A 20,923-nucleotide genomic window follows, 5' to 3' on the forward strand; every position below is an offset into this window, starting at 1 on the left:
CTTGTTGAAAGATTCACCCACTAAAACCAGACATATGACGCCAATCGATTCAGATTAGTCAAGGCAAAATCTTGAAACCAGAAGGGTAACAAAAAAAAACTTCCTCATAACCTGAATATATACCCTTTATAAATATATGATGAAGCGTATTAAGACTAATGAACTACTACAATATTAATATGTGATTGCACAACATTTTAAGATACCAACGGAGTTGGTTCAAGTGGTATAACTATGATTTTAGGGATAAGTTGTACTCTAACTTCGGAGTTTATTCACTTCTCCCATTTTGATATTTGAATATTTTTAACCCATAATAATACTTAAACTTGTCTATTTTTTCATATTATTATTTAATAAAAAATAAACAAAATAAAATATCGGTGTGGACATAATAGAGTTCACTTATTAATTTGAAAAAGTCACACGTTCGAATATCATTCTGGACAACAAAGTAAAGTACCATTTATAAAGAAAGTGAACAATTTCAGGGTACCATTTATTGGGAAAGTGAACAATTTGAGGGACTAAAATATAACTTACCCAATAGTCTTATAGAAGTTTAAAATTTTATAATATTATAGAAATAATTATAAAATTAACATTTTAAATGATATTTTAACAAGATACTCTTCTTATTTTTATAATTGCATAATATGCATTTCATTTAACGTTACAAAAATTCATGCAACATTTTTCACTTTTAGAATATGCAATTAATCTTGTAAAATAACATAATACAAAACATCCTTGTGTTACACATGTACAGTATTGAAGTTTGTAAAATTAAAGATAAATTATAGATTTGGTAACTAAACTTACTCTCTCCCCTATTTCACTCACCGTACTTTATTTTTTTTTTTTAAATTTTCTAATTAAACTTAATACATCGAATTTTTTTTATCACTTAGTCGTTTTCTCGCTAATGACGTTATGAATGAGTTTTTATATAGATGTAAAACGATGTCATTTTGACGAAGATTTTTCTTTTTCTAAAAAACGGCATCGTTTTAACGCGTTAGCTAACAAAAAGGCCTAATGTATTAAATTCGGTGTGGAAATTGAAAACTTTTGAAGTTCAGTGAGCAGAAGAGGAGAGAGAGAGTAAAGTTTAGTGATGAAATTTGTAATTTTCCCTAAAATTAATTCCAATGCCATATTCTTCTCACAATAACAAAGTAAAAATGAAGTACTGGCAAGGGTAGTAGACCACACTAATGTCCATGAGGGAGGTTCAGGTTTTTTTCGACCACGAGGGGTTCTTCAGAGCCATGGCTGCATTTACCAAACATACATATAGTGTCACATAGTTTGAAAGGGAACCAGGCAGAGTTATCATAAAGATTAGGGCAGATTATCACCTGAGGTAGCTTAGAGCCGACATTCGGTATAGGCAAGTAAAGACCAGGATATGTAAACCGATCGTGTAGAAAAATGCAAATGTTCGAGCATACCTGAAATTGTAAAGGCGTCATTTCATTAGCAAATCAACGAACAATCTGAGTAAATAAGTACGAATACAATGATACGTGGAGGAGGGAATCGCTTCAGACCCCGTCATACACCAGTGACTGCAGTAATATAACTGCAGGCCAATAAATCATTGCTATCATGTATCTATGAACATAGAAATTCTGCATGTTCACCATATTTTAACCTGAACTACAGTATTGAAGTTTGTAAATTAAAGATAAATTATAGATTTGATAACTAAACTTACTCTCTCCCCTATTTCACTCACCGTACTTTATTTTTTTTTAATTTTCTAATTAAACTTAATACATCGAATTTTTTTTTATCACTTAGTCGTTTTCTCGCTAATGACGTCATGAATGAGTTTTTATATAGATGTAAAACGATGTCATTTTGACAAAGATTTTTCTTTTTCTAAAAAACGGCATCGTTTTAACGCGTTAGCTAACAAAAAGGCCTAATGTATTAAATTCGGTGTGGAAATTGAAAACTTTTGAAGTTCAGTGAGCAGAAGAGGGGAGAGAGAGTAAAGTTTAGTGATGAAATTTGTAATTTTCCCTAAAATTAATTCCAATGCCATATTCTTCTCACAATAACAAAGTAAAAATGAAGTACTGGCAAGGGTAGTAGACCACACTAATGTCCATGAGGGAGGTTCAGGTTTTTTTCGACCACGAGGGGTTCTTCAGAGCCATGGCTGCATTTACCAAACATACATATAGTGTCACATAGTTTGAAAGGGAACCAGACAGAGTTATCATATAGATTAGGGCAGATTATTACCTGAGGTAGCTTAGAGCCGACATTCGGTATAGGCAAGTAAAGACCAGGATATGTAAACCGATCGTGTAGAAAAATGCAAATGTTCGAGCATACCTGAAATTGTAAAGGCGTCATTTCATTAGCAAATCAACGAACAATCTGAGTAAATAAGTACGAATACAATGATACGTGGAGGAGGGAATCGCTTCAGACCCCGTCATACACCAGTGACTGCAGTAATATAACTGCAGGCCAATAAATCATTGCTATCATGTATCTATGAACATAGAAATTCTGCATGTTCACCATATTTAACCTGAACTAAGCTTCAAATAAAGTCAATGACCCTTACACAATCATCCTGCCTGAAATGACCCAAACCCCAAATCCAATTACCATATGGTTTGCAAAATAAAACGTGAAAAAAAGTTGAACCTACTGAAGAAACCAAAAAGAAAATTGAAGTGGAAAGAAGATTGAGCGTAAACCAAGCCCCGATCAGAATGCTAGACACCCCAAATCTACCAGCCTGATGACCACCTTTACATATGTGAATACAATCAATGGAACACACAATAAAGGGAACCAGAGTTCGTTCCAATACGCTGTATATGCAATTAGAAGATGAGACAAACCATACTTATTTCCTAGAAGGAAACGTCCGCTGCTGAGCGTGATTCTGTCTCGGAAGCCCAACTCCTTGTATCTTTGATCCCTCTCCTACGTAATAAACAAAAACGATTATTACATGATATCCAAACAACAGCATAATAGAAATTAACCAGAATTAAAAGATTCCCTGGATATAAATGCTAACTGGATTATTCAACTTTGTTCCCAATTAAAATCAGCTTTATAAGAACGATTCTTCTACATTATATTTGCCCGATAAACATAATTCCCATAGCAATCTAGAAGGGTTCTTATAAACATCTTATCTTAAATCTATCCTGATATTTTGTGGGAAAGAATACTTGAGCATTGTTCCAAAGAAACTAAAGTCATCTGATTATTAATAGCATGTATTATGGAACACATGACATGAACTTGTTGAGGATATGTGATCAAGAAAATTTAAGTTCATGGAAATCGTGTAAATACAAACAAGCAGCCAGCGGAACACCCGCTGAATCTTCTTTACTAAAATATTGTAAATTTGTAATGAAAGAAGAAAAAGGAGCTCCGCAGGCCTAAGTTGAAAAATCAAACTAGATCACTAGATATTTGCAAATCTAACAGAGCTATATATTCATGAATGGGGCTCAACCTTTTTGGAGAAAGCTGCAAAGGGATTAATATCATCCTCGTATATCTTCTTGTACTTGGATTCAACATCTGAGCTGAAACCACCTTCAAGATCCTCGGCGTACTGAAAAATTAACAAGAGCTCGGCTTCAAGATACTATAGGCACTTGATGAGAATTATGATATGTACTAAAACAACAAATACCTTCTTTGACCCTCTAGAAATTACTTTCTCCTGGTTATAATCCTGAACATAGCGAATCTTTCCATAAAGTTTAACATTATCAGCTTTTGTTTTCTCCAGTTCTGTTGTTAGCTCCCCTATCTTCTCCTTTAATTGCCTTATTTCCTATAAGATATGGAACATTCAGAAAATTTATTTTACATAAACCAAAATAAGCATATAGTAAAAATTCCATTGAATAAAAAATGAAAAATAATGCAACATGTGCAGAAAGGTAAACACCATACTTCTTCAGTTTCCCGCAATCGTGCCCTAAATCGATCACGCTGGTTGCATATCACCTTCAGCATTGAGCTTTGGTCTTGATCTGAGGAAACTTGTTTGTGTTCTGCATTCTGTTCCACAATAGGATTTGGATGAATAAATCATAACTCACTGTGAAAATTTAATCATTTCACTTGAAAAGCATTTCCTGTATTTACGGTCCATGATATCAAGAATTTAAAACTTAACATCACTAGTCAAAAACGTGATTCTTTCAACAATACTACCTCCATGCCCCTGCAGTCTCAACAGGTAAATCAACGCCTCTCAATGAATATGTGGGATATAGGACACTAAATTCTTCCTAACATATAACTGAAGAAAATCAGCAAGTGTTGCTGACACATACTTTACACGCATTGAAATTTCAGTTAAAAATTGGACAGTCTGATACCTTGACAGAGGATGCGTTATCTCGGTAACTATCCCTCGTTCCCCCCCCCCCCCACATATACAGAGAGAGATAGAGGTAAAAGATAAAGACATGAAATAAGGAAGCAAAGGATTAAGAACGAGTCTGATAAACTTCCATAAACCACATACACTTTGAGGATCAGGTTCTCTGGTAACTATAACTCAAGCTGGTAATAAAATCTATTTAAGCAATTAAACTTAGTCCAATACACATGGGAAAAATACAAAGACCAAATTTGTTAAGTCAAATTCCTATTTTCTTTGATACAGATCAAAATCTATTTTAGTGGTTACACAGTCTGGTAATTTATACCTCGGAAATTTCATACCCTCCACTCTCAGAAAGATCCCAATCATCAAAAAGAGTCCCTTTCCTTTCTTTGGAACTATAACCCTGCATTAAAGAAAGACAGATTGAGATGAAAATGAAAGGCTGCAGTATGCAGGACTTGCATAGTCTAAGAACTCTTACGTCGAGTCAAACATCATTAAGTGGAAGGAGCAACATAGAGAAACTGATAGTTTCAATCTCAGTGTAAGAGAATTCACATATATGCAGCAGCCAGTAAGTCATCTAAATGAAAATGTTGTAAGAAAATAATGAAGCTGGTCAAAACTAGCATTTTCAGAACATCGGAAGAAACTAGTCCAAACCTTCAATATATCATCTTCTAACTTCTGTATCAGCTTTTGTTGTTCATTAACCTTTTCTGCGAGTTCTACTATTTTTCCTTCAGCTGTTTCCAGCAGAGATGTTTTCTCAGAAAGTTTGACCTGAAAACCAGTGAAAGATACATGAACACAGCTAGTAAATGATTATTAAACCACATCAAAAGTATTAAAATCTGACTAAACTCCAAAATTTTCAGCGAGTATGATTTTTCAGCAAGTATGATAACCGCAGTTGTCCACAAGAAACTGACTTCTGTATAGTTTCATCTATACGATCTAAATACTATTCATATGCACTACCATCGGAGAAAAATGGGGAAAAAACCTAGGAAGCAAAGCACCAAAAAACAGTTCATACCTTCATCTGTGTGAGTTCATGTTCCATTTTCTTATTTTTATCAAGAAGAAGAGATTCCATTTTACTCATCTCTTCACCACTGGTAGCTGCTTCCCAATCTTCAGCCTCAATTGAATTATAACCCACTGCCTATTCGTGCAACAACGAGAGATATATTGAGAATCAAGCATGTAGAAACAAGAAAATACCAACATAATGTCAGTCACAGTATAGAACATGTGTAACTTCAATAAACTGGGAGCAACACGGACAAAATAGTTCTCTTTTTTCATTTTCCATGTAAAAGTTTAAAACATGATTAACAGACTTTGGATTGAAATAAAAGAACATAACAATTTGAGCATAAACTAAGCACCGACTAATCCTCCACATGCTTATCGATCCTTAATTTGCATTATATACCCTCTTTAACAGATTAACCACATGATACTAAAAAGGTTACAAGTCACCACAAAAAAGGTTGCTTAGAAGAAACATTAACTATTCCCACATGCTAAAAGCCATATACTTTTCAAAGAGTACATCAAATATGGTATTGATGGAAGGCTGCTTCCTTCTTGCTCAAAGAAGTTTCTGTAAGGCTAAAGGGAGGAGTAAAAAATCAAAAATCATATTAAATTGGAAAAGAAAAGCTAATGGCTACAAATTAAGAAGTTATTTGTATATAAAAGTGGAACAGTACATTTTGTTATTAAGAAGATTTAGGGCTTTAACTTTAAATCTTCAGAAATTATATTGCTTCATGTCTAAGAAATTGAAGCAAAAATAAAGTTAGCAAAAGCAACAACCAAGGGAATTCCTTATAATTCTTATATGATTGGAAGTTAGCATCATCAGTTATAGTACAATCAAAAGTAAGAGAATTAGTTAGCTAACAGAATTGGTAAATTCTATGTAAGAATCATCTTAACTTTAGAAAACTTGGTTGCATGAAATTCTTAAAATTCCCAGGCTAATGAAAAGTAATTAGCCCATATAAATAAGAAGCCATTGAAAGGATCATAGTACCTGCAAAATTTTCACTTTCTTGTGCAAATCATCAACCATTTTTTCTGTTGGCCTTGCTTGAAGTTCTTTCTTCAACTCCTCAAGAGCAACTTCCTAATTTGGATATAAGAAGAGGGAAAGGAAATATAAGGAGAAAAGAGCCATTTTACAAACAAAAAATTCATTTCAACAAATATAAAACCAATACAGAGACAAAAGAAGTGACACAAGAGAACATCAATTCTGATACGAATCCTATCTCCAACACATTGAATAAAGCACCATGGAAGAATTCTACAAGATCAGTGGAAGTTGATATAATCTTATAATTATGCTTTAATTAAACCATAATAATAAGAAACATGTTAAGTACCAAATCATAAAATTATTTGTAAATGAATAGAGTAGACATTTAAAGGGTAAATTGCACTTACACCCTACGTAGTTTTGTTCTTTAACATTTAACATTTTCATTCTGTCATTATAGGTAGTTACAGTCCTGAGTGTGAAGGAAAGAATTGATTACCATTGAACACCATATCAAGGAAATTTTTTTAATGAATAGACTGCAGGTTTTAAAGGGTAATATTGCACTTAAACCCCATGAGGTTATGTTCTTAACATTAAACACCCATGGTTTCATTCTGTTATCATAGGTAGTTACAGTGTTGGGGTTGAAACGGAACAAAATTATTCAAATGATGTCAAGTGCCAAGAGAAGTGCTACAGGGTGTTCTATAACTAAAGCGAAACCAAAGGGTATAATTTCCCAACTTTTACAGACTAGGACAAAAAAGTTACTATATATTGCCTGATAGGATGAATAAAGATAGTGATAGGGTTATGTACCTTTTCATTGAGAAATGCTTTCAACGTCTTGATCTCGTTGACATGTTGTACTCGTTCATTGGACAAGGTAGTTCCAATATTGTGAAGTTCCATATTCAGCTCCGAGATTATCTTTTCTTTGGCACTTAGGGAGTTTTCAAGGATTGTATTTGAATCTACATCACTGTGCCCAAGAAATGATCAATTGAGAAAATCCCATTGCAAATATAACATGGAAAATGTAAAAAATTGGATGAAGACATGGCAAAATAAACTATTATCTTTGTTCACATGCCACCTCCAGAACAAGTTTAGACCAGAGCATATAAGGCAATTATTATGTGAATCAGAGTCAAGAAAACAATTCTTGAAGAATTAATACTTCGTTAACATACAACATAATTATTTCACATTGAACTATGTTCAAAAAAGGAAACTTGACATTTTAAATTCCACGCACAATGTTTATAAAGCCAGCTGTCAAAGGTAAAGCACAGAAGGGGATTCAAGCATATAATGAACCGAAAAAAGGAAGAGGTGAGAAAGAAGTTGGAGGTATTGATATGTGCTTTGAGGAAAGTCAAAAAAGCTAGACCGGATCAAGCAACATAAGCTGAGAAATTAAAGAGTGGATGTCCTAGACCAAAAAGGTCTAGGAGGCCTCCTTTTGCCATCTGCATTGGCAATACTGCCTCTGAAACACAATGTCAATACAGCATGTTTGTGAATTTATGACAACCTACTACCTACAAATGCACAGAAATTCTGGTCCCAATAACAATATAAACTCCACACTTTTACATGACATGTAAAAACTTCGTAAAGTAAGAATTAAGAAATAAAATCAATTATCCAGTATCAGATATTAATGCCTAAAATTATTGACACAAGTACCTGTTTCATTCACTTCTTTGGCAAAATATACTAGATAAAAAGGATTGCACATTCTCAAGATAATGGCACTAGAGTACTTTACCTTCTCTTGTTTTCAGACTCTTCATTTGCTGACTGCAATTGTGAGCGAAGAAGCCCCTGCAGAACATCCAATTACCAATATTTTTTTTTTTTTGATAGGAAAGAAAGGCCTCGTTAAAACCCCCCTTCTTAACTAAGGACCTTATAGAAAGGTCATTAATCATAGGAAGGAGGGAAAGAGTGCCTTGGAACTTTTATAAATAATGAAAGTTACATAATAGTAAAAAATAACACTAAATTGCTTGACATAAGACTGAAACACTAAATTACCAATATGGAACATCAAACTGATATAAACCAATTAAACCAAAAAAATAATGCTTTCAAGCTCTTACCCTATGTTTGGGTTCAAGTCAATAATGGAAAAGTAAAGGAAAAAAATGTAAATGACTATATTTCTTTGTGGATATCTAAAATGTGTAAGGGAAAGGAAATGGAAGGATTGATCACTACCTTCATTTGGTTAAGCAGTAAAAAGGTGAGGAAATGATACATACTATTTTTCCCAATTATAAACTTTCAAACTAAAATCAAATTTTTACACATCACCTGAATAATTTTGAAATAAATAATTTTAAAAAATAAAGAAAAATTTAATTTAAAAATATCGTTTTATGATTAATACATAAAAAAAATTTGAATAAGTATTTTCATTTTCTTATAACTTTAGTGTTCAGTCATTTTCTTCATTTAAAAATTGTTTCTAAATCCAAAAAATACTTTATCATAAATTTTAAAAAATAATAGAAATTGATTTATTAATGAAGAAATTAATTTTTCATTTCGTTGGATAAAATTTAAAAGCATGGTCAATAATTAAATTAAATATTAAAAAAATTCTTTAGAAATAAAATATAATAAAGATATAAAAGTCATTTTATATTTTTAAAAATTCATAGATTTCCTTTCCTCTCAGTTTACCCCAAACCCAATTTGAAGTAACTAAAAAATAAGAGTTTGGTAGGAAGTGGAGGAAAGTTCAGAATCCTTTATTTTATTTTAATTGATATCCAAACAACGGAAAGGAAAGTTAATTTACCTTACTTTCCTTTCCTTTCCCTCACTTCCCCTCAATCCAAACATAGAATTAATATGCTGCAATGACTATGTCAACAGAATCAGCCACGGGAAATACTGGAATAATAATTGCAAGCATGATCTACTTGACATATTTATAAGTAGCACAGCACAGAAATTGAAGCATTTAGTTCCAAGTTGGACAAAGGCAATTGTGGCCCTTTATTTACAACTAGGTCTGTTGATAAGCCTATGCAACCACACCCCCCACTGCTCTCATATTGGCAAATCAAGATCTTAAACTGATGACATGATTATTGCATCAAAATAAGTTAATTATCATATTTTCAATTTACCTTCTCTCTCTCTATACTAAAAAGCCGTGTTTGGGCTCGCTCTACTTCATCCATTAAAAGGTTGACCTCAGACTGCTTTGCTGCCCGATCTTCCTCTGTATTGATAAAGATAGAGTAAGACAGAAGAAAGGCAGGTAGCAATAAGAGAAAACGTAACCAAAAAAGTCAAAATTTCTTTGATAATTAATGGAGTCAAATAACAGAATTGTAGAACAGAACAGTCAGGTCAGCCTATCACCTGACTGAGCACGAAATTCAAACAACTGGCTTTGTGCAAGTTCATGCAGTTTTTGCATATTTGATACACTTTCTTTAGCTTGCCGTAATTGATCTTGCAATGATTGCTCCCTGCATGAAGTAGAAAATTTATACATCAGCTAACGTAATAAGAGAAGTCATAGAACAGGTTCATTAAGAGAGCTATTTACACAGTACCATACCAGTGGACGTATCGTCCATGTTTGGTACTGATACATACTGGTACCAATGTTTTTCGGAATTTAAATGTAATTATGCAAAAAATAAAACTGTTAAAAAAATTGGTTTAGAATATTAAAATATTATACAAACCAGTACAGGCCCGTAAACACCAATTCAAGCCCAAATTCACCGAAACTGGCCAAAAGACAACGAATCTTTTGACCAGAACAGAACTTAAACTACTTCATACCGCTTTAAGACTGGTATGTCCGGTACAAGCCAATACCAGTATGGTACTAACTACCATGATTTACACACCCAACTATTGTTATTGAAATTCTGGTGCAATTTGCAGTTACATACTAATTACGGTGCATAAGCAAGGGTATGTCTCTGAAAATAGACAGGACTATCTAACAGCTAAACCACTAGGAGCAAAAGATACCTGTCTTTCAAGACTTCTAGTGTTTTCTGGTTCTCTTCAGCTAAACTGCGCTGCTTCATCTCCACAATTTCCTTCACTTTTTCCTCCATCTGAATGCACGACTCAGATTAACCATTCAGATGTATACTTCAAAGTAATTTAACTTTAACAGCAAAAAACTAAAGATTAGGGAAACTGTTGAGGGAAATTTTGAATGAGACAATACTGACATAACTGTGTGGATAAGAATTATGGAAACTTGCAGAATATTCCACAAGATTCTTATTCATGCATCTTAATTCACATTTAAAACTGAATATCAAAAGTTAATTATCCTATAATTATGATTATCATTATAATAACTTGCATTCACAACAGATAATTTGCACGGCAGTAGTTAGAAAATAATTGAACTTCTCAAAGAAAACTTAAGCACAATTGTCAGAGGTATATAATATGTTTCTAAATTCCCCTACAGTAGAAAAACCAAAAGACTCATGTTGACCCCTACAAACAAACAAACAATTAACCAACAACACATAGCATATCTGAAGCTCTGCTAATGCCAGCCTTAGTGAATCTATCAGCCGTCACTTTTTCTCCCCCGGAATAAGATTGATCTGCCAACAACTACCATGGATATAGACAACCACTCTTATCCAACCTTAAAGACTATTAGAGGCCAAACACTCGGGTGGCTTTAGTCTTGGGTTTGCTTCTTAGTATTCAAGAAAGTATGGGTCATTTGAAAACTCCATACAACATCTTTAAGTTAATTACATCCTTGGTCACATCAAAATTTAACTATGATCATTGGAGATTTGGCTACTTCTTTATTTCTTATTGTTTCATTCTCCTTATAGTTCACTTACTGATTAATTTGTTTTAGATTCAGCATGAGGCCAAATCTTGCACCATTAACATATGATAGTGTTTTTCACGCAGAATACATAGATGCTATAAACAATTATTAACCAGAATAAAGAAACCCCCCTCTTATCTTCTTTGTCCCTAGAAGAACAAATAAAAGGTAAAAGAGAAAAACATATAAAGATAAGAGATGCAATTAGATAAAGGAAAGCCCAATCCGATGAAAAATTTTCAAAGTAACAAAAAAATTCTAGATGCCACCAACTGGAATAAGGATGTAGTAAAGAAAACAAAAGAAATGAATCAGAGATTGGGGATTGGGGTAAATTTTAGATTTTATAAGAAATTCTGAGGAAAAGGTCATGTTTAAGACAACAAGCCAATGCTTTTTATGCATACAAAACTAGAGTCCACCAGCATTACTTCTAATTAATTAAGGAGTTAATGTTATATGTTTATTTAAGACTTTCATTTATTTAGTTATTTTCTGCATTTTTGGCTATGTTGTTGGAGTCACACTTTATCACATTGTCACTATCAAACATAAATATCCCCAATTCACAACACCAGTTCAAGACTATGCTAAAAGGGAAAAAAAGGAAAAACAAGGCACAACACTCCATTACTGAAAATAAATCATTATTAGAAAACAAAACACTATTAACCTGTTGCTCTAATTGACGATTCCGTTCTTCAAGTCTTCTTATTGTTGCCTGCTGATTTTTTAAGTGCATTGCTTCTGTTCTGAACTCTTCAAGTTCAACTTTCATCTTCCGGTTCTCAGATTTCAGTTCAGCAATTTTTAGATCTTGCTCCTGAAGGGAAATGTGAATCCAAAGAAACAAGCATACAGTACATGAAAAAAAAGCATAGAAAGAATACTTTTGCTAGGAAGGTGTGGAGCTACATTACAGAGGAGAGCAGAGGACGCCATATGTAATGATATGCTTTTTTTGTGAACACTTTTACAGTTTTTTATTAACATGTTATCAGAATGCATACTTTCATTTTAGGAATATAAAATTCTTTGCAGTTAATTTGAAGTGTTATGTTCCTAACATTTTCTCATTCAATTCAGTTGTTCTGTACGCTAATTGCTAGAAGCAGAGGTTTTACCCAAATTAAACAGCAGTTGAGTTCACAAGAAGCAGGATAATTGTTGTTGCAACATAAACATGAGGGATTGCAACCATAAACACTGTTGTTAGAGGCAACCCAAGTGAAATTGCTACTGACTCACATGCATATCAAGGCAAATATTATATGCACTAGCTTAAGATTTTGCATCATAAACAAGTTATTACAGTAACTCCTCTCAATAGTTTCTCTTTTCCCCTATAATGAAACAATATTTCTTATGTCAAAAAATCAGAAGTTTTCTGAGACCATTTGCATACAATTGCATAATTAATGTCACTAAAATACTACCCCCAAGATTGCTTTATTTGAATCCTAAAAAGTGTATAGTTATTGTTTGGTCCTTAGTGTACTACAATCTCACAAAAAGAAATCATTGGTTGACATTAAAGAAGTCCAATCAATTTAAAACAGAATTTAGGCAGAATGCAAATTTTAGAGGAATATCCTTCTCAGAAGTACAATATATCAGAGCTAATACTTACAGAAATTGAAGCAAGAGCGGGATAAGGATCAGGAGCCTCATAAAGCTTTTGGTAGATGTTCAGAAAAGCATTCTCACCAAATTTTGCTCTCTTGGTAAGATTATCAACTTCTTCTTGGTAACCCTTAAGTAACGAATTAAATGAACTTAATTTTTCCTCAGGTGAAGCTTTCTTGAAATCTGTTAAAGATGAGAAGCAATGACTAAGGCATTTCTCTACATATTGTATTCTGTTAAATAAAATGAAATATAAGAGCACATATTTTTCAACTAGTCTAACTTTCATAGTAAGAAACAACCAAAAGTAGGTTTTTCTGATTTTTTTTCTATAGATTATTAGATAGCATTTTTCTCTCAACCTTCTATTCTTACTTTGCTCAGAAACTGAACCAAAAATATGAAAAAAGATATTAGCAGTTTCGCCTTTGATAGGGATTTCTTTGATTAATAAAACGATCAAACACTTGAGGTTGTGTCACCCTTGTCTAGTTTTGACTAAATGTGCCCAGAAAAAAGAATGCCAACTCATCTATACAGACTATACTTGATATTCGAAAACATAGTATCTTGAGACTACCCTGCATCCTTGTAAAAGAAAACTGCAGAGTATTTATGATTACCGTACACACATGCCATACATGTAAGAGAAAGCAATACCTCTTGTACTCTCAGCAAGCTTCCGCCTATTTTTCTGGCTGTTTTCCTGATTTTCAGCTATTCTGAGTCCTTGTTCATCAAGCACAGTTTTCTCCTTTTCCAAATCAAAATCTGTGAATGGAAAAAACCAAAAGGAAATTAATACCCATCCCAAGAATAATTAGTTTCCTACTTGATTATCCTAACATAAAGTCATGTATACACTTTTCCAATATACATAGTACACTTTTTAAATTATAAATGGTTTAATAGAGCAACAAAAAAAGCAAGGCAATAGACATATAGTGAAATTAAAAATACCATAAATTGTAAAAACCACTAAGGAATCAAATATCACCAATCACTAATTATATATTAGCGTTTCTGATTGAACTAAATGGAATCCTCTCCTAATTTATTGTCTCATTTTTCTCTCCTATACTCAGAAAATGAGCAACAAAACAAACTAAAACCAGCAAATAATTTCAAAAAAAATGCAGTCCTCATTCGTTACAATCAAAATATCATTCCAACGAAAATCATTGAACTAAAACTGATCTAAAGCAGCCACAAAAATCGAAAGACTACCTCGCCAGAATCAAATCAACACTAGAGAAAAAATAAGTAAAAATAAGTTTAGTGAAGATAAAATTGATGATACCTTTCCAGAAATTGGAGACGACGGAGACAGGAGAAGAGGAAGGATTGGATTTGTCGCCGTCGGATCCACCTTGCGGAGCATCCATTTTGTGGAATTCGGATCTCGCCAAATGGAAGGGTTTTAGTTGGTTGAAAATGGATGCTTAGGATTTGAATCAGTTCCTATCTTCTTCCTAGTAGCGATGAGGATAGTAATATGTAAGATTTGTATGGGAAATTTCGGATGATCTGTAGATCTGTGAAAACCTTGAATTGAAATACTAAATCTGATCTTCCAAAATTAAAAGAAAATAAAACCAGACTAAAAGAAATTAATCAAATAGCTTTTTCTTACGTTCAAAACTTATATTTTCTGATTTCCGTTGGGTTGTTGTGGGTTCAACTTCAAGCTAAGCTAGATTTGGGTAAAGGCTTGGTTAGGCCCAGTCCGTTTTCAAATTGCATCCCCACATCTAGGGAAGGGCATACCCGATTTGATCAGATCGAGTTTTTTAAAGTTATGTTCGAGTCAGATCGGATTCGATTTTAGAATGAAAAATATTTGAGTCTGATGGACTCAAAAAATAATAATTTTACTTTATATATTTAGGGATAATTGCAATAGTATCTCTATATATTATTTTCATTCAATTAAATCTCTATTTTTATTGAATAAAAATAATATTTTTGAATATTTTGGGTCAGATCGGGTTCGGATTTTATCTCAAAAAATCGATTCGGGTTTGGGTCGGGTGGAAAGAATATATTTTTCAGGTATGGTTCGGATCGTGTGAAAAGTTTAAATTTTTTGGATTGGATCGGTTTGGGTGGACCGAAATCCGACCCAACCCAACCAGACCCATGCTTATCCCTAACCACATCACATAAATTTTAAGTTTGTATAGATTCATTTTTAAACCCCGAAAGACTCACCTACCAAAATCAAATATGTGAGACGAGTCAATTAATCAACTGTGCTAAGAATTGATCAAGTGGTTCCTATTGGCGAACTGTTCGAAAATGGTGTTCTTTGCAAAGTTGAAGAATTTGCACCGATAAGGAAGGCGCATCTACGGTCATTGGTTGAACCGGTAAAGAAGTCGGCGGCGGAGGGAGAGGCGGTGGACCTTTGCGGAAGGGTCGGCGAGCTTATTGAAGATACCATGTGTCAGATGATTCTCGGGAAAGCGAAGGATGATGGATTCAACTTGAAGCAGCTAATTGATCAAGCCATGCATCTCCATGGACTCTTCAATATTTCAGATTTTATTCCTTATCTTGCTCCACTTGACATTCAGGTTTGTCTTCTTCCTTCCCAAACAATGCACGGTGAATTCTCTGTGATCATGTGACGATGAATTAATTATCTTTTTGAATAGTTTGATTTAAACTTCTATACGTACATCCTCAGGGAATAGGACGAAGGCTTAAGAGGACGAGTAAGCTGCTTGACAAAGTGTCCGATAAAATAATCGATGAACATATGCAAGGGACCGATCCCGAGGGTCGAAAACCTCAAAATGATTTCGTTGATACGATGGTTTCCATGTTGAATTAATCGATGAACCCTCACGACGAAGATCAACCCTACATATTTGAAAGAAATAACGTCAAAGCTCTACTAATGGATATGATCGCAGCTTCATTTGATACTTCAGTTGTCGTCATAGTGTGGGCAAATTCTATTCGTCTCCGACAAGAGTGGGAGGCCGTGGTCGGAAGGAACAGACTTGTTGAAGAATCAGATGTATCGAAATTGTTGTATTTGGACATGGTTGTGAAAGAGAGTCTGAGGTTACATCCAGCTGGTCCGTTATTAGTCCCACACGAGTCCAGGGAAGATGTTATTGTCGATGGATATTTCATACCGAAGAAATCGAGAATCTTGGTAAATACTTGGTGATGTTATAAGGGTGCTCGCAAGGACATTAGGTGATCGACACGTGGTTGTTAGATGGGTGCACCACGTGTGTTTGGAAGTTTGCATGGATTTTGCAATCACGTCCCCGAAAGTTTGCACAAATTATATGTTCGTCTATATAGATGATCGCAGAGATGGAAGTTCGCTTATATGGAGGATTGCGTACATGTTGCAATATTCCAAACGGAAATAGTTTCTTCTTGTAATCACTACCACTGAACAAAGCTATACAACGTTTATGGGTAAAATACACGGCAGATCCTTGAAAAGGAATCAATTTGAACCCATCATTATATTGTTAAATGAATCAATTTAGTCCTTTATTACAAAAACAATACAACCAAGTCAAATTTTGATTGATTTAACTCACCAGATTGTTGCATATCTTTGTACTCTCACTTCATCAGCAGCTAGCTAGGGAATCATGAAATTTACTTCCTATACAGATAAACAACAGTCATCTGCATGCTGCGAGCTGGTTTTGATTGGATTCGAGGTTCCAAGAAGTGATCATCAATGGCTTCTCCTCCTGAATGATCTGTTCATTGTTGCTGCTGAATTCTTGTATTTCCAAAACCTCAACTCTCCGATTGGTCTTCTTCCTTATTTTAATGGCTATTTCTTGGGGTTTAAACCTCCCACAAACGCTCACCTTGCACTGCTTCATCTCTATCAAATGTGTATCCAGCTCTGCAATTTCATCACAAACATATACTATAATATATGAAGAAAAAAAATTAAAAGTTGAAGGGCTAAAAATGAAATAAGAATATTTGATCTGATCATCACCTTGGATTTCAAGAAGAGCTCTTCTTACTCTTCTGTAACAGCCGTTGCAGTCAATGTTGATCCTCATTACCATGCAGCAGAACTGGCCCATGCATGATGATTACCAGAAATATTATTTCAAATACAAATGGAGGTAGTTAACAAGAAATGAAAATGGAGCTTACCCTTTCTGTCATGAAGCCTGTAGAGGTGTTTGCTTAAGGATCCCAAGAATGGGGTGTTCTGAACAATTGAGAAAAGTTTACGTTAAAAGCCAGAAAAATAATGGCATTTGTTTTTTGGGATGAAAAGGAATAATGGTTTAGTTTAGGGTTAATTTATTGGAGAATTCTTTTTGAAATTATCGATTCGGTATTCAAGTTCAATTTCGAGTTGAAATTTGGAAATTGACCTTTCCGTTGTTTCTTTTTACATTTGACTAAGTATTTTGAAAATTTTATGATTTAGTCCCTAGTTTCATTATTCCTTCATTTTAAGACTATTATTTTTACCAAATTTGAACCACATGCTCCTAAATCATTATATAATACATATGTACTTTCAATTCCTATTTTTAATAACAATTTTTTTATTTTTCAAGTCCCTCAATTTTTCATAATTTCCCTACTTCTTCAATTCATCTTTTATTTTAAGTATGTTTTTACCAAATTTAAACCACATGCTCATATACCACTATAGAATAACTATGTAATTCAACTCTTGTTTTTTTACTAAAAATGCACTCTCTCTCTCTTTATTTAGTCCATTAACTTTGCATTTTACCCAATTTGATCTTTTGATTGCAATTGTTTACAAATTCTTTCTTCCAATCAAGTTCTTGACTCATTTATACTCTCATCAATATTTACCCTCAAAATACTTTCTTTAAAATATATTATTATGAATATATTTTATAATTTTATATTTTATTTGATATCATTATAATGTGAAAAGAATATATATATATATATGGTTAGAGAAAGTCGAAAATTTGTAATCAATCCTTGCCATAACACTATAAATAATTATAATCAAATTAGTACAGAAACTTGAATAACTCGACTCGAATAACTCGAAATTTTTAACTCAACTCGATCGAATGCTCACCCCTACTTAAATAGTTATGTGATCATATTACCAAAATTGAAAGTACACCACTCACATCAACACTAACCCCATAATTAAATGATCATTTGAGTAGTTTACCCTTAATCTAATTTAGTTTCTTATTCTCTTTCGAGCAGGAAAGCAGAACTTTTTTACTGTCTGCTCCAAAATAAATTAAAGAAGAAAGAAAAGTTGAAGAATAAATCTTTCTTTATCCTTTCGGATCAATTTAATATATATTTATTCGGCATAGACTTCTTTTCGTTCAACCAGAATAATTTAATGACTTATGAGCTGTTTGGAATTTAGCGTTACATGGCAGTTCATATCAACAAAGAAATCATTTTACACAGGCCTGTAAACAGACCGAACTAACACGAACGAGATATGTTCATGTTCGTTCGTTTAACTTTAACCTAACAAATGAACGAACAAGAACATAAATGAATACAAAATTTCTTGTTCGTATTTGTTCACTAAAGAATGTAGCATGTTCGTGTTCATTTATGTTCGTTCATTTAAATGATAAACGAACACAAATGAGCGAACATAAACGAACCTACAGAAGCATAACAAATGAACATAACTAACACAATAAATGAACGTAAACGAATGTAAACAACAATAATAACCACATAAAATTCATTATTCATTATTTTAACCTACAACTTTATAGTTAAAATTATTTAGATTTTAAATGGGTATGATTTATATTTCCTTTAATTGATTTGAGTTTAAAATTATTTGAGTTTTAAAATATTAATGATTGGATCTTAATATTTTAAATGAGTATGGAGATTGGACTGAATATAAACGAGCGGACATAAAAGAACATGCACGAACATAAATGAACGGACATAAACGAATATACACGGACATAAATGAACGAACATAAACGGACATAAATGTACTAACATAAATAAACGAACATAAATAAACGAACAGATTACCGAACGCTCACAAACGTAAATGAACGAACAAGACCTTTCTTCGTGTTCGTTCATTTAATTAAAAGAGCATAAAATCTTGTTCATATTCGTTCATTTAATAAATAAACGAACTTCCTGTCGAACGGTTTGCTAACGTTTGGTTCGTTTATAGGCATATTTTTACCTATATAAAATTAAGTCATTGAACTTTAGTTTTCGTATTGATTTTAGAATTTTTCTATATAATTTTTACTGAGAATTTGTTTTCATCTTTTAAAATTTTATAAGTTCGTCCCTTCGTAATACATTGCTTATATATTATTAATCATATTATCTGTAGTGTGGCTTCCATCTTCTGCTTTGGATAAATAAAGAGTTTTGATTGCATGAATCAATTTACCTTAGTAGTTAAAAGAACTATTGTTGTTACTAGAAGTCACAGGTTCGAGTACTATAGTAGGGTGATCAATCGTTCATTATTAAACATGTGAAAGTATTTAAAACAAATATTATTTTTATAATCACATTAGCTTAATAAAAAATAAAGAGTTATGGTTCAATTTTCCATTTTTTACAAAAGAAAAGTATATTTAAAAGTATATATGAAAATGTGTATGTATGGACCAATTGTTGTGAATAGCCTCAATAAATTTGATTCAGCTTTAGACCTTCTATTGGCTGCTTTGAGTTAATTCAGTGAAAAATGGATGTAGAAAAAAATTAGGATAAATTATGCTAGTACATAAACTATTAGTTTTGGTCTGTTTTAGTACTTAAACTTTCTATATTTATAAAACCATACCCAATGTTTAATTTTTGTTTCATTTTAGTTTCCCTTGCTGAAGTTTTGAAAATATATATAGCAAACACATACTTTAGAGAAATATTTAGCGGTAGGTATTAAAATAAAACAAAAATTATACTTTATGTATTTAAAAAAAATAGAAGTTTAAGTACTAAAACGGATCAAAACTGATAAACTAGGTACTAAACACATTATTTACCCTACCCAAAAAATTAAGCGATCGGTATGCAGATGAAATATTTAGGGCTTTAAAGATGTTTAAATACTATGAAGTCGTCGATAAATGAAATTGATTTTGATAAAGTGGTCGGCAGCCGACAATTTTATTTCAATTTTCGTTTTATATTTTTAAGATCAAATTAAAAGTAAATTAAATTATAAGAATAAAATAAAAAATTATAAAAAAATACTATAATAAAATAAAATAAAATAATAAATTTAAAGAAAATTCACTTAATGCTGATTTAAAAAATTCCCACTTTACTCCATTTACTTTAATTTTATTTTGAAAATACAAAAAGGAAATAAAATTGAAAATATAAATAAGGATTTTTCATAAAATAGCTCATTGGCCTAGCTCCATGACACTGAAAAATGTATCATTCACAGAAGCGACGAGACCTTGAAAGGTACTTTTTCAAGTGTCTATGTTCCATCTATCGGGAAAGGATCTTGGGTGCGATTATATCAACACTAATACATAGGATCCTATCAAAATTTCACAATTAAACCTGTTTGGACGAGAGTAATACTAAGATGGATAACCTCCTAAGAAGTCATTGTATTGCTTCCCTCGTTTATGTGAGGATTTTGGTGACATGAATAACAAGTCCTATGAAAAACACGATCACCTGTTAGTGAAAGGCTTTCTACGTTCAGTCAATCTACACATAATGAATCGATCCCTAAGGAACCCCCGAAAGGGCTGTTGGAAATTCAAAATTGACCTTTCGATTGTTTCTTTTTACATTTGAGGTCGATAATGTTGGTGAATTAGCTTAAGAAGGGGTCCAAAAAGAGGGATTCGAATCCTCGATAAACATGGCAATTCCAATGCTAGGTGTTGAACTGCTCGGCATCTCTCCTGTATAATCTAGTGATTATGACCCAAAAACAAACCGCGAGTGAATAGCGAATCATTCATATTCTTGCAGTAAAGGTACGCAGCGACGGCAGCGTATTACCTGT

The 20,923-nt window shown here is 32.9% G+C and overlaps 2 protein-coding genes and 1 long non-coding RNA gene across 3 annotated transcripts; all 3 read right to left on the bottom strand.

Annotated features, from left to right (window-relative positions):
• Window positions 1-1,245: 1,245 nt before the first annotated feature.
• On the bottom strand, window positions 1,246-1,641 carry LOC120210600. The gene is made up of 2 exons (XR_005524518.1): window positions 1,362-1,641; window positions 1,246-1,275 (listed from the first exon to the last, which is right to left on the bottom strand). It is a non-coding gene; the product is annotated as an uncharacterized LOC120210600 (long non-coding RNA).
• Window positions 1,642-2,022: 381 nt separating this feature from the next.
• Window positions 2,023-14,499, bottom strand: LOC120210655 (protein CASP-like). The gene is made up of 19 exons (XM_039209355.1): window positions 14,228-14,499; window positions 13,588-13,698; window positions 12,932-13,110; window positions 11,975-12,124; window positions 10,461-10,549; window positions 9,834-9,943; window positions 9,596-9,690; window positions 8,224-8,279; window positions 7,269-7,431; window positions 6,441-6,533; window positions 5,433-5,561; window positions 5,057-5,176; window positions 4,716-4,796; window positions 3,952-4,059; window positions 3,686-3,829; window positions 3,503-3,604; window positions 2,876-2,955; window positions 2,257-2,349; window positions 2,023-2,170 (listed from the first exon to the last, which is right to left on the bottom strand). The coding sequence occupies exons 1-19, from the start codon at window positions 14,310-14,312 to the stop codon at window positions 2,110-2,112; spliced, it is 2,049 nt and encodes a 682-aa protein (XP_039065286.1). The 5' UTR covers window positions 14,313-14,499; the 3' UTR covers window positions 2,023-2,109.
• A 1,885-nt stretch (window positions 14,500-16,384) lies between these two features.
• LOC120210657 (heavy metal-associated isoprenylated plant protein 36-like) lies at window positions 16,385-17,172 on the bottom strand. The gene is made up of 3 exons (XM_039209356.1): window positions 17,080-17,172; window positions 16,916-16,997; window positions 16,385-16,816 (listed from the first exon to the last, which is right to left on the bottom strand). Exons 1-3 carry the CDS (start codon window positions 17,089-17,091, stop codon window positions 16,584-16,586), a joined length of 327 nt encoding a protein of 108 aa, XP_039065287.1. The 5' UTR covers window positions 17,092-17,172; the 3' UTR covers window positions 16,385-16,583.
• Window positions 17,173-20,923: the final 3,751 nt, after the last annotated feature.

Source organism: Hibiscus syriacus, unplaced genomic scaffold (assembly GCF_006381635.1).
Source record: "Hibiscus syriacus cultivar Baekdansim isolate YM2019G1 unplaced genomic scaffold, ASM638163v2 tig00109926_pilon, whole genome shotgun sequence".
Taxonomy (NCBI): Eukaryota; Viridiplantae; Streptophyta; class Magnoliopsida; order Malvales; family Malvaceae; genus Hibiscus; species Hibiscus syriacus.